Consider the following 13,453-nt stretch of genomic DNA (forward strand, 5'->3'; position numbering starts at 1 on the left):
GTGCACAACCAGTGAAAATAGATGCCCACCTGATCGTCTAGCTTATTGACTGCGTTATTACAATGTGATAATATGATGCCTGCACGTGTATGTCAATATAAATGACTTTGTTGATATACGTTATTAATTACATTGGACCCGAGAGGGATGGGGGGGGGGGGGGGGGAGGGATGTTATATATGTGGGTTATTGTGGTTGTGTGCAATGTGTCTATAAGAACCAAATCACGTGACTTGCATGACATCATTGGCTACTTTGTAGTCTTTGGGGTGTCTAGTTCCAATCCTTCACTACAGTGAAACCTATTCAATAAATCTCTGTTAATATTGCATCAAACTCACGAGCTTCTGCAATCCTATTTATTTTGTACTGTTAGTCTAACGATACAACAACACTCTTCGCTACAGACAGAAATTTGGACTGAGAAAGAAATAGTTCAGACACGGGGAGGGTCTGGAATCGGTTCAAACACTGAACTGAGAGTCATGTGCTGCAATTTCCACCGTGTGAGTCCTGACACTGCCGCGTGGATATCATGACATCATGGGCGCTCACTTCCTTGCGGCACACTTTGGAGCATTCGAAACTACAAGTAATCTCAGTAAAACCAATTCCTTTAACGGAAACTGGAGTTCGCCTTATTGCTGAGCCAGTGACTTGAGCCATGTCCTAGTGCAGCCACCGTGCTGAACCAAAAAAAGGCAACAACTAACTGCTCAGCTGATTGGGGGGGTGGGGGGAGAGAGAGAGACAGGGAATCAATCCTCAGATAGAATTGAATCATTGGTAAATTTGAAGGTGGTCCAGCTGTTGGATACAAATGAGTGAAATTGACACGTGTGCTTTTGTAATCTTTGTCGCTGAAGTGCTTGGTCAGATGGTAACAATCTCACTCTCCCTCTGTATGGGGTTGGTGTTTTGAGACTGAAGGCGCGTGAGTGAGAGTGGGCGGGGATTCCGAGGTTTGTTACAATCCGCAGCTACATTGTTACATTCGCATTGCAACCAGGGTGGATACAGAGAGAGCAGCAATGAGTCGACAGATGTGTGGAGGCACTAGTGCTGAGAAATCTGCTACCGAGGAGTTGCAGCAACTTGCTAATTCCGTGAGTATGAACCCTGCAGAAACAGTGACCCGTTTTCCAAAAGAATAATCTACCCGAGCAGCTCGGATTTTATACAATGGAAACTAATAACCACTCCCATGACTGTGATTGCCGAGGCTAAGAGTAGTAAACCCAGCCCACGAAGACCCAACGCTTATTGAGAGTTTAAAGAACAGAGGAAAGTGAAGAAGTTGATAAATTTGAAGATGGATTTCCAAATAATAGAATCGATCTGGCTTATGTACAACTGCCAGGCAAGGATTTGGGAAATGCTCGCTGTTCGAGCAGGGCGGAGTGGGGTTTAAAGTCAGAGATGCACAAGAATGACAGTATTTTAAAATTAGTTTTCTCACTTTTAAAAAAAGTGATTAAACTTCAGCTCTCATCTAGACTTTAAAGCAATAACTGGTACAAAGTAATGTTTGTATTGGGGATTTTCCAGAAATGCTGGAATTACCTGTCATGATATGTATCTAATGAACACGTAGAACTGGACACGACCAATGAGCAGTCAGGACACTCGGGTGGTATCTCACTATAAAAGGGATGAGGCACTCACACCCCGCATCTTTCCACAGACCAACATCTACAGAGTGAGATGGAGTGTATCTTCATCATCACACCCCCAGCACGTGGCTTAGAGCAGGCTGGTTCAGTTAGACTGAGTTACTATAATTAGATTAGCAGAGAGTCAAACTCATTGAGAACTGTGCTAATAGTTCAATAAACACATTGAACTCATTTCAAAGTCTGGAGCATCTTTTACTTAAAACTGCACCAAGTGGTAGCCTGTGTTATTCCAAACTACATAACACAACATTACCCACCGAGCCAGTCAGCCAGTGGAGTGAAGAAACGTTGAACCTTTAAGGCTATATTGCAACGCAGGTTGGCGTATTTTTCTCTACAAACTTCTGTATTCCCATTGATCATGCTTTTGTTTTTTTTGTACTTAAAAAAAATCTTTCAAATAGGTTAGTGGGAATGTAAGCATTCCCTCCTGTTAAACGGGGATGACTGGTAAATTCAATAATTTTTTGCCTATTCGGACTGATTTTGTAGGACGATGTAGAACAAGACAGCAGCGCGGTTCAATTCCCGTACTGGCCTTAAGTGATTATTCTTATTATTATGTGACAGACAGTTTGTGTAGGGCAAGTTCCCTTAAACAGCACTGTGATCAATATTAGCCAGGATACTGGGGAGAACGCTCCTATTCTTCTTTGAAATATTGCCACAAGAGCTTTTACATTCAACTGAGGGCATCAAAAGACATTACAGCACTCCCTCAACTGTGGTGGAATGTTATGCTTGATTTTATTTTCAGTTCTGGGGTGGGACTTGCATTCATAACCTTGTGACTCCAGCAAAGTGTGACCAACTGAGCTAAGAGTTCTGGGATGGGACTTACACTCCTAACCTTGTGACTCGGGCAAAGTATGTCCAACTGAACTAAGACTAACAGTGGTCTGGAAGCTAACTGGTTGAAGGAATTCTAACCAGTAATCTTGTGAACCATAGGTTTGTGGTCATCGGTTGTAAGTTGGTGCACAAGTGAGGCTAGGAAAACCTGATTCATGCAAATGACTGTCCCCGACCTCAACACTTGTGTTATCGTGTCCAAAATCTGTATTCCTTTTTTTTCTGAGAAATCTGTTTGAAATCAGGTTTTCACCCCTGCTACAACACCACTGCAGTTCTTGTAGGATGTCATTTCAGAATTCAAGACTGCGACGGCAAACTACCCCATTAAATTTAGATTTATTGTAACGTATACTGAGGTACATTGAAAAGCATTGTTCTGCGTACAGTCCAGGCAGATTATTCCATACATGAAAAACATAGGACATACGAAGTGTACATAATGTAAATACATAGACATAATAATAATACATCGGGTGAAGCAGATGGAGTGTAGTACTACTCGGTAAAGAAGATGTGTGAAGAGATCGGTTCAGTCCGTAAGAGGGTCATTCGTGCATGTTAGTGCGTGTTCTCTGACTTTTGTACCTCCTGCCGAATAGAAGAGGTGGAAGAGAACCTGGGTGGGAGGGGTATTTTTTGACCATGTTGACTGGACCTTGCACAAAGCCCCTCCATTTTTGTATAGTTGGGTAGAACTGCACTCACTTGGTTCCATTTTTATCCACCTAATCATCATAAAATCACCTGCAATTGCTTCTCTTCCCACTCCAGTAGTTTTTTAAAATTGAAAGTACCCAATTCATTTATTTTCCAATTAAGGGGAAATTTAGTATGGCCAATCCAACTACCCTGCACATCTTTGGGTGTGGGAGTGAGACCGACTCCGACACAGGGAGAACGTGCAAACTCCACACTGACAGTGACCCCGGGCCGTGATTGAATCCGGGTCCTCGTCTACTCCTGTAAGGTTACCTCTGGCATCTGCCAGGATATATTCTTGGTCCCTCTTATTTCTCCTCTACATGCTGCTTCTCAGAACGACATCCATTTGAAAACACAGCATCTGTTTTCAAATGTGAACTGATGATATGGATCTCTACCTCAACACCACCTCTGCCCACATTGTCACTGTTATCAGATTGCTTACCTTACAGTCAGTACTAGATGAGCATAAATTTCCTACAGTTTAAATATTAGGAAAACTGATGCTATCTTTGGTGGCCTCAGCTAATCTGCCAGTCACTGTCTCTATCCTTTTCCCTGGTAACTGTCTGAGACTGAACAAAAAGACTCCACGATATCCTTCTGACAACATATCAATAATAGGACAGACTAAATTCACTTGTGTAACTGCCTGACTGCATCCTGCCTCGGCTCATTTGCGGAGGCTCGTCCTTGCCTACTAACCTTTCATATCCTACCACCTCCCCCACTCCCACCACCTCCCCCACTCCCCCCACCTCCCCCACTCCCACCACCCTAAATGTGATACCATCCAAAATGGCTGCCTATGTCCAAATCAGCGCCAATCCCTTTCCTTGTTGGCTTTTGATCAAGCAAGGCATTGGTTTTACAATTCTCACCCTTGTTTACAAATCCTTCTATGGCTTTGACTCCTTCCTGTCTCATTAACCTCCAGCCACACAACCCTTCAAGATATCTGCACGTCTCTCATTTTGGCCTCTTGAGCATCCCTGATTTTAATCGCTCCACGTTTAGTGGCCGCACCTTCAGTTGTCAAGGCCCTATGTTCTGGAATTTCCTTCCTAAACTTCTCTACCTCTCCTTCCTCCTTTTTTAAGATGGTCCTTAAAACCACCTCTGACCAAACTTTTCCTGCCTTAATATCTCTTTGTGGCTTGGTGTGAAACTTTCATTAATGCTGAAATTAATTGCCTTGGGATGATTTTATTACATTAAAGGTGCAATATAAGTCATTATTGAGAGAGGGAAGAAAAGATTTCCTCAAATTAATCTGGTTTTTTTGGAGCTGAAAGAGAGTGTCTTGTGTTAACTCATCACACCAAACTTTGTTAGCCATATCCTGTAGTGCACTCAGTTCTACCTTGGCCAACGCACCATCCTGGGTGACCTATAGTGACTCCTGGCCTCAAAATATCTCATTCAAATACTAGTCCTCGTGTTTAAATTATTTCATAGTCTTGCCCTTCACTGAATCAGTTTCACCTATCCCATTGTCTTCCTTTTTGAAACTCTGTTTCTCTGATTGGCCTCTTATCTCATTGAAACCTACAAAATACTGTTGGGCAAAGGGATAGGTAGGGTAGATGCTGAAGATGTTTATTTGTTTGGGGTGTTTAGAACCACAGGACACAATTATTTTAAAAAATAACTACAAAATGAGGGGGGGGTGGGGTTGCCACCTGGGACCGAGATGGAGAGAAAATGTTTTACTCGGAGGATTGTGAATCTTTGTGGAATTCCTTACCCCAGAGGGTGGTGTAAGCTCTGTCGTTGAGTATGTTACAAGTAGAGATTGACCAATTTCTAAATTCCGATGATGTAAAGGGATATGGGGATTCGGGGGGGGCGGGGGCGCGGGGGGCGGCGGGGGGGGCGGGGGGGGGGCGGGCCGGGGGGGGGGGGCGGGCCGGGGGGGGGGGGGCCGGGGGGGGGGGGCGGGGGGGGGGGGGGGGGCAAGAAATGGCATTGAAGTGGATGATCAGGCATGATCGTACTGAATGGCGGGGCAGGCTCAATGGGCTGAATGGCCTACTGCTCCTATGTTTGCACATGTTCCCCCATATTGACCCTACATTTGCCTATCTCCTCTGGAATTCCTTGTCTAAATTAGCCACCTTTCCTTCCCATTTGGACTCCTCCTTAAAACCTGCCTTTTGTTTAAGTGTCTACAGTTCAATTTATTGAATATAAAAGCACTTTGGGACAAAGTCATGAAAGACACTACATGAATGCACATTAGCTCTTTACTCTTTAATATAGTTCTATACACATTTCTTGATTACCTATGGGAATCTTTTTTTTCCAATTCATTAAAGGTATTTTAGTAAGTTCTGGAGTCCTTGAGAATCCTCTTTATTTATTTCTTCAGATGAAGCCTAAGATTGAAGAAGAAGCTGAGAAAACATTTGATGTGTTTGTTGTAAAATCCTACAAGACTCAACTTGTGTCCGGCACCAACTATTTCATGAAAGTAAGTTTATCCTTCTTGGGGTTCAAACATTTTGCAATGGTGTCTATTATGAATAAATAATATTAGCACTCTTGGTTTGTCTCGTGCAAGGTGAACAGGATTCTTCTGCAGCCTCTCAAACCTGACTAGTGATCGACCGGCTTGTTTCCATATTTTCTCTTGTGTTTGAGGATTTTAATTCAAATCAATTGAGGTTAACTTTTTTATACAATAGCATTATCTTTGAGAACGGGAGGAGGGGTGAAGGCCCAGCCCCATCAATACAAAGTTAATCTTGCAATCAACTTGCCAGTTATTGTAATGTTTGAGGCTGAGGATGTGCCTTAATGTTTTATCCATCTATATAAATGTCATCTCTTGCATAGGTGTAAGTGATCACTGAATGAAAATGATATTTTATTGCATAGGAGTTCCACCTTAAATTTCATATTTGGGAAGTTGGTTGCAAAGATTGGTTAACAGATTTGGTGGCTTTATGAAACTGGATGGGGGAAGAGGAACTGTTTTCATGGTAGTGACTAGGATGTTTAGTGTATGATGGAAAGCAGCAGGAACACTTCAGCTTTTGGAGGAATGATCCTAGGACAGAACGCATTGGTGTGGCAGAAATTTCCCTTGGAATACTGGGGTTTAATATTGGATTGTAGCTTGATGCTTGGTCTGCACTAATCTAATTTCTCTTTCTGTTTAAATTAGATTCACGTTGGTGGCGATGACTACGTGCATGCAAAAGTATTTGAAGACCTTCCTTGCAGGGGAAGTAAAAAGGAAGTAACTGGCATAAAGGTCAATCAATTAGACCACAATGAATTACTCTATTTTTAAAACCAACCTTGCTCCAACCTCACATACTAAAAGCAAAAGCAGTTTCTCGGCTTGTGTATCTCTCTCCATAGATATCTACCTGCCTTTATATTTAGGAGATTAGGTTATGGGAACAACATTGATCTTTGCCTTCATGAATTTTTAAAAATCTGTTTCAGTTTGTTAAATGTTTTCATTCTTTTCCTTTCCCCACACCATTTCCACTGCCAGCTGTTCCTTTTCACAAGTTTTCAATGGAATAAAATTAATTTGCCCAGAAAAATGCACAACATGCATCTAGCTCGGCTAAACTGGAGAGCTTACACCTATTAGGGGAAACAGTAATATAAAATCTTTTTAAATCATTCAATCCTAATGGAAATTCAATTTTTCTAGATAGTCTATTTATATAATCCATGTATCTGCTTTTGTATGAAATATTGTTTCCTGTTTATTGATGATTATATGAAATAGAAAACCAATTCAAATATGTGTATTCATTCTGCATTATAAGGAATGTATTATAAATTTAAAGAACAACATTGTAAGAAATATATGAATAAATATTGCTCTATACATCATACTGGAAAGCATTGTTTTAAATTTTACCCCCTCCCCACTAAAGGATCCATATAAAGGTACATAAATGGGTGGCATGGTAGCAGTGTTTAGCACTGTTGCTTCACAGCTCCAGTGTCCCAGGTTCGATTTCCGGCTTGAGTCACTGTCTGTGCGGAGTCTGCACATTCTCCCTGTGCCTGTGTGGGTTTCCGCCCGGGTGCTCCAGTTTCCTCCCACAAGTCCCGAAAGATGTGCTTGTTAGGTAATTGGACATTCTGAATTCTTCCTCTGTGTATCCGAACAGGCGACTAGGTTTTTCACAGTAACTTCATTGCAGTGTTAATGTAAGTCTACTTGTGACAGTAAAGATTATTATTATTATTTCAGGTTGTTTAATAAAATATTTTATGTCAAAAACAAGACCCTTGAGAGAGTGAAATTCTGGCTGGAGACAGGAAGGGATTTTGATAAATTTTCCCAATGGATTGAAGCAGTTAGTCTTTTGTGGATTGTTATTTTTTAAATCCTTCACCATTTCCCCAAACAGCAGTTTGTCTAATAGGATAAAACAGGGGTTCATTTGAAATCTAAGTGCCGGTGATGGGAAGAAAGTACACATTGTAACAGGCAGCTTGCATTTTACATCACCTGGGATTGCACAGATAAATGTGCATGAGACTGCTTGTCATTGTACTGGATAAAAGGCCATGAGAATGGCCACTGCAGTTACTTGAGCACATCATCTAGGATGACACCCAAGTGCCTTACTGAGTTAGTGTTTCATTGTTGGAGGTGCTATATTTCAGATGAGACCGCATTTGCCCTCTTGGGTCTCGATACAGTGGCACTATCCTGGGCAATATCTATCTCTCAGGTGACCTGATTTAACAGACTATATATTAATTATCACATTTTGTTGGAACTTGCTCTGCACATTGACATCTGCACTTCACTAGATTACAATGGGTGACCACGCTTAAAGTATTTCATTGTACACTGTGCTTTGGCGTGTCCTGAAGTCACAAAATGTCTATATAAGTACAGTAGTTCTTAATATGAAATTTCACTGGTAGAAATAGGTATGTGTTTAAAGTAGTATAGCACTATAGTCCGTTTCTCCTAGATGAGGGTTTATCATGTAAATTGTGTCACTGACTTTAATCACAAAGGTGCCATATTAAGTTATTGGGTGTGCAGATTAAGCAACTGTTTGCACCTTGTTTGGAGGTGCAATTACCCTGTTTCACAGGTCTTTTAGTCCCCTGATTGCTGTTTACGTAGATGAGACATTTAAGAGGTGAAAGTGGCCAGATTATTTAACCTGATGAATGAGGCAATCCCTTAATTGCAAACCACTTGCCTCTAGCATTCGTCTGTAAACTGTGCAGTAGTCAATTCAATTGCTGGATTAAATTTACTTTGATTCAGCATTTACACTGTTGGAATCACTCTTGTTTATGTGTAAGGATAGAAGGTCAGAAAAAGGGAAAAAAATCAAATTTATCCAGTGAAATAACCACATTCATGATGTTCACAACCTCAAATAGACATTTATTCTCGGTAGGTACAAGAAAGGAAATGTGATGTTGGTCGGCTCATTGAGAGGGTGGCAGCCAGTCTCTAGTTGTAAATTCTATTTCCAACAATAATAACTCCTGCAAAATGGGAAACAGCAATCATACCAATTAGTGAACACCAAGTTGTGGCCTTTTAAATAAATGTAGTCACTAACTACTGTCCAATAACATGTAGCTTGTTAACAATTTCCTGCTTACACCAACCATAAGAAATGCGAGTGGGCCATTCAGCCCTTCGAGCCTACTCTGCCATTTAATAAGATCATGGCTGATCCACTTAAGTCCACTTTTTTGCCTTCTCTCCCTACTAATTTAAAAACCCATTAATTTCAGCCTTAAAAATGTTCAAGGACAGGCTCCAGAGTTTTCTAGGTCTAAGAATTCCAAAGTTTCATTCTTCATCAAATCCATCCTGTCCATTTTCTTTGTTCCCATTTCTTTTATGTTATTTTATTATTTTGCTTACTTGGGATGTGCCTTTCAGCAGAAGACTGGAATGTGAAACAGCTTGCTTGCCAGGGCACTATATTCTCAGGTTTTTTGTTCAGTAGAAGAGAAGTCAAACTTCTTGGCACAGAGTGGATCTTAGGAAACAGCCTTGGAGGGAGTCAGGTCCATTGGTTAACTGGCAACTGGTGGGTTGGCTGAGTTCTGCCTGACAATGGTTACTAGTTCCTGTGTAATGTTTGTGTAAACCTGGTGACTATAGTTTATTGGGTTCAACCAAGGACCTCGGGTATTTATAATCAGTTGTAGGCCACAGACAGACGTGGAGATATGTTGCAATAGCGCCCATACCATGACCAGGGGCGTGATCGAGCGGTGCATTGGCAACCTGGAGCTGCAGTTCAGATGCCTGGATGCTCTGTAACCCCTCCAGTATAGTGCCAGGAGGGTCTCTCGCATCGTGGTGGCCTGCTGCATCCTCCACAATAACGCGCAACAGAGAGATGACTTGCTGGAGGAGGGGGGATGAACACCGGTCCCCATCCGACGCAGTTGGCCAGGTCACGGTGCCTAGGCAGGCACAGGAGACTACACAATGTGTGCGCTAGGGCCGGTGTGTTCGAGACGCACTAATCAACTCCAGGTTTACCGGCTAGGGGCCTGGCTGATGGCACGAACATCCCAATTCACCCAGCCGACCACCCCTCCCATAGCCACATTTTCATGACCACCCCCCTGTACCATATCCGTGATTCCTACCTGCCTCACGATGGAGTGTGGGCCATGGGTTGGCAGTAACAGTGGGACTGGTCTGTGAGATGGAAGATGATGACGACCCGCTCCGCGATGAGCTCTGGTGCTCTGCATCATTTGACAAAGTCTGATCCTGCTCATGGTAGCACTTTCCACTGTCCACTTGGGTGATCCCTACATGCAAGGCGGCCACTCCATCACATGGTCCCACCGAACCCTTGGGATGATAGAGAAGGGTGGGGGGGGGAGCATACCAGGGCGATGTGCAGTGTCCGATCTAGAGACCCGGCCTATGCCCACCTCCTCACCCTACTGTATAAATATCTCCCACTTTTTATGCCTTTTAGCTTTGACAAAGGGTCATCTGGACTCAACGTTAGCTCTTTTCTCTCCTTACAAATGCCGCCAGACCTGCTGAGATTTTCCAGTATTTTCTCTACTGGATGGTTGCTGAGAGCCCATCATGTAGTCCTCAGCTCTGTGTCAGCTGCTCCATTATAGATGGGCCTGCTCATTCCAGAAGGCTGTGACCCATCTGGAGTCGAGCCCCCCTCCGACTGACCGCCCCCTGGGGGGTTCCTACCTCCACCTTATGTACCACTGCACATGTGTGGTGCGCATCAGATAGTGCGACAGGAGTCTCTTCACTAACAAGCTTAACCAAGATGAGTGTGTCTGGGATTGTGGAGGGTGTTGGTGATAGCTGTGATGGAAAATCAGTGTCGTCTCTGGACTGCGCCAGGGTTTCATGGGCTGGCTCTTTTTGCTGGCTGTTGCCGCCTCATCACTATAATCTGAATGGGGCCGGGCGTGGGGTGGCACCAGAAGGGTCTGCCTCATCGTCAGGTGACCCTGCAAGGCACAAAACATGACGCATGATTGGATCGCAGTTTGGAACGTTGGATGGTGTGGGGATCGTACCAAGCGTGCCATAGGGACACCTCACCTCATCAGAGGCTTCCTTGGTTGCCGCATGCCGGCCTCCACCTCCATGGTGAGGGGCCGCTGGTCTGGCAGTTCTCCCAGTCTTCTCCCGGGGGGGGGGGGGGGGGGGTGAGGCATTTGGACGTGTGGAGCACCGGAGGTGGGCAGCTGCAGGCCTTTCTGGCCTGGCCATGGCGGGCGATACAGGTGCTGGCTTGTGGCACAGGGTGGGGTGTGCGCAGACTGCCAGTGGATGAGGTTCGGTTGCCCGCCACATGGGGGGTGGGTTTACAGGTGTGTGGAATGGGGGTTGGTGCCAGGGGCACGGTGTTGTCTACTCATTCTAGCCACCCTGAGGTCATGCAACTTCTTCCTGCACTGCTGTCCAGTCCTGGTGGTGGGGCCCACAGCTCTCACGGCCTCTGCCACCCGCAGCCAGGCCCGATGTACGACGGCGGGTGGCAGCCTCCTTCCCACACCGGTAAACAGACTAGACGGCCTCTCCTCCACAGCATCCTGCAGGATTGCGAGCCTGCCTCCGCGAACTGGGATGCCACTCTTTGTGTTACCATCTTGTTTGCTCGGATGAATGAGTGTGTGGGGAGAGGAGTGCTCATATGCATCTGCTGTTTGTCAGCCTCTCGAGTGGCAATCCTGACCCCAGCGAATCCAACACCATTTTTCATTGGAATGGCTCGGGTTCCACGTGTGCCATTGCTCGCCCATTAACAGATCCGGAATTGCTCCAGGACCAGCGCCAATTTAGTTGTCCACTGATTCAGTCCCGGCATCAACACCTGAAGCTGGATTCTCTGCCCCGCCCCACCACATTTCTGTTTCACCCCGCTGGCGGGATGTTCCGTTACGCCGGCTAGTCAATGGGAATTTCCCATTGTGGGGCTGCCCTACGCTAGGCATCGCCAAACTTGGGGGCGCGACCCGTGGGTGGGGAGTAGGCAGGTGTTGGGAGGGCCGCGGAGCCGTCTGCCGCGGTGCTCCCGATCGCACAAATCTGCGAGCAACAGCCGCAGCAGCAGCCATGCGCATGCACACCGATGATTGGGCACGCATGCGCAGTGGGGCCTCTTTTTTTAAACAGTCGCAGCTTTTTGTTTTGCAAGTTCTGTGGGGGGGGGGGGTTATTCATTTAATTTCATTTTTCATTTTCATTTCATTTTTATTTTTTTCATTTATTTTATTCATTTTACTTTTATTTTTTTTACAAGTTCGGGGGGGGGCGTTTATTTGCTAAAATTTTACAGGAAAGAAATGCAGAACTTTGGGCAGATGGAGACTCTATACTTTCCAACACCGGTTCCATTGGAGGGGCGTATATGAGGGACAAAGGGACCCAAAACCATTTCCTCCATTTTTGCCAGCAGCAAACAAGGTAAGAGAAAATGGTGGGTCGCACAGGTCGGCCGGCGTGGGTTGTGAAGGTCGGCCAGCGTGGGTTGTAAAGGTCGGCCGAGTTGGGTCCCGAAGGTTGGCCGGTTGGTAAAAATGGGTCCCCGGAAAAAAGTTTGAAGAACACTGTCCTACGCCATCGGGAAACCCCCGGGCTACCGGCGAAATGGAGCATTCTGTCGGCGGAGAAACTAGCCCCTGGTCTCTGAAATGGAGAATCCTTATGTTTCAATCATATCACCTCTCATTCTTCCTCATATGGCAATCCCTCCATAACCAGGATTATCCTAGTAAACCTCCTTGTACTTCCTCCAATCATAATATATCTTTCCTTAAAAAAGGGGGAACAAAACTGTACATGGTATTCTAAATGTTGCCTGACTAATACCCTGTGGAGATGCAGCAACACCTTTTTACTTGTATAACCTTTATATTGTAGTCCCACAAATCATCTGCTCTGAAGGTCCTGTAGATTACTTGTACATAGTCTGGATGTAAATCTTAATATATTGTGCAAGCCAAGTAATGTAAATTATGTTTTGAAAGTCTTGGGCCATTCACAAAATCACATCTGATGTAAAATTAAGATGCGCAGTCTAACAATAATAGCTTATTCTGAATATGTTTGCAACTACAATTTAAAAAAATTCATTCATGGGACCTGTGCCAGCATTTATTACCCATTCCTAACTGCCCTTGAAGGGCATTGTTGTGCATCTGGAGTCACATGTAGGCCAGACCAGTAAGGACGGCAGATTTCTCCTTCCCTAAAGGACATTCGTGAACCAGATAGGTTTTTACAATTGACAATGGCTTCATGGTTTTTCAGAAGTTTTTCAATAATTTCAGATTTTTATTGAATTCAAATTTCACCATCTGCAGTGGTGGGATTCGAACCCGGGTCCCCAGAGCATAACCCTGGGTTTCTGGTTTACTAGTCCAGTGACAATACCACCATGCCACCACCTCCCCAGTGTGAAGGAAACCATGGAATAGATTGGAAGTGGTTACACTGAAATGTATTTGGCAAAGCTTTTCGGGGTTGTCTGAATCAATCAGCCATAACTGACATTATTCCTTAATACAGCCATTCATCCATCCATATCCCAAAATGGAACCCATGGAACTTTGTGCTGCTAGATCATGTTTTCTCAGCAGCAATTTAAGAGCAACCTTTTCCAAATCCTCCGAGTGACAGCATGTTCATTGGGTGTGCAGTGAGGGAAAGGGCTCTTTGGAAAATATGTACTGAACACATTGTCTACATCACAGGA

General features: G+C 44.4%; 1 protein-coding gene across 1 annotated transcript; it reads left to right on the top strand.

Annotated features, from left to right (window-relative positions):
- Nucleotides 1–791: 791 nt before the first annotated feature.
- LOC140427894 (cystatin-B-like) lies at nt 792–7,091 on the top strand. The gene is made up of 3 exons (XM_072513725.1): nt 792–1,106; nt 5,605–5,706; nt 6,403–7,091. Exons 1-3 carry the CDS (start codon nt 1,032–1,034, stop codon nt 6,529–6,531), a joined length of 306 nt encoding a protein of 101 aa, XP_072369826.1. The 5' UTR covers nt 792–1,031; the 3' UTR covers nt 6,532–7,091.
- The last annotated feature ends 6,362 nt before the right edge of the window (nt 7,092–13,453 follow it).

Source organism: Scyliorhinus torazame, chromosome 8 (assembly GCF_047496885.1).
Source record: "Scyliorhinus torazame isolate Kashiwa2021f chromosome 8, sScyTor2.1, whole genome shotgun sequence".
NCBI classification, from domain to species: domain Eukaryota; kingdom Metazoa; phylum Chordata; class Chondrichthyes; order Carcharhiniformes; family Scyliorhinidae; genus Scyliorhinus; species Scyliorhinus torazame.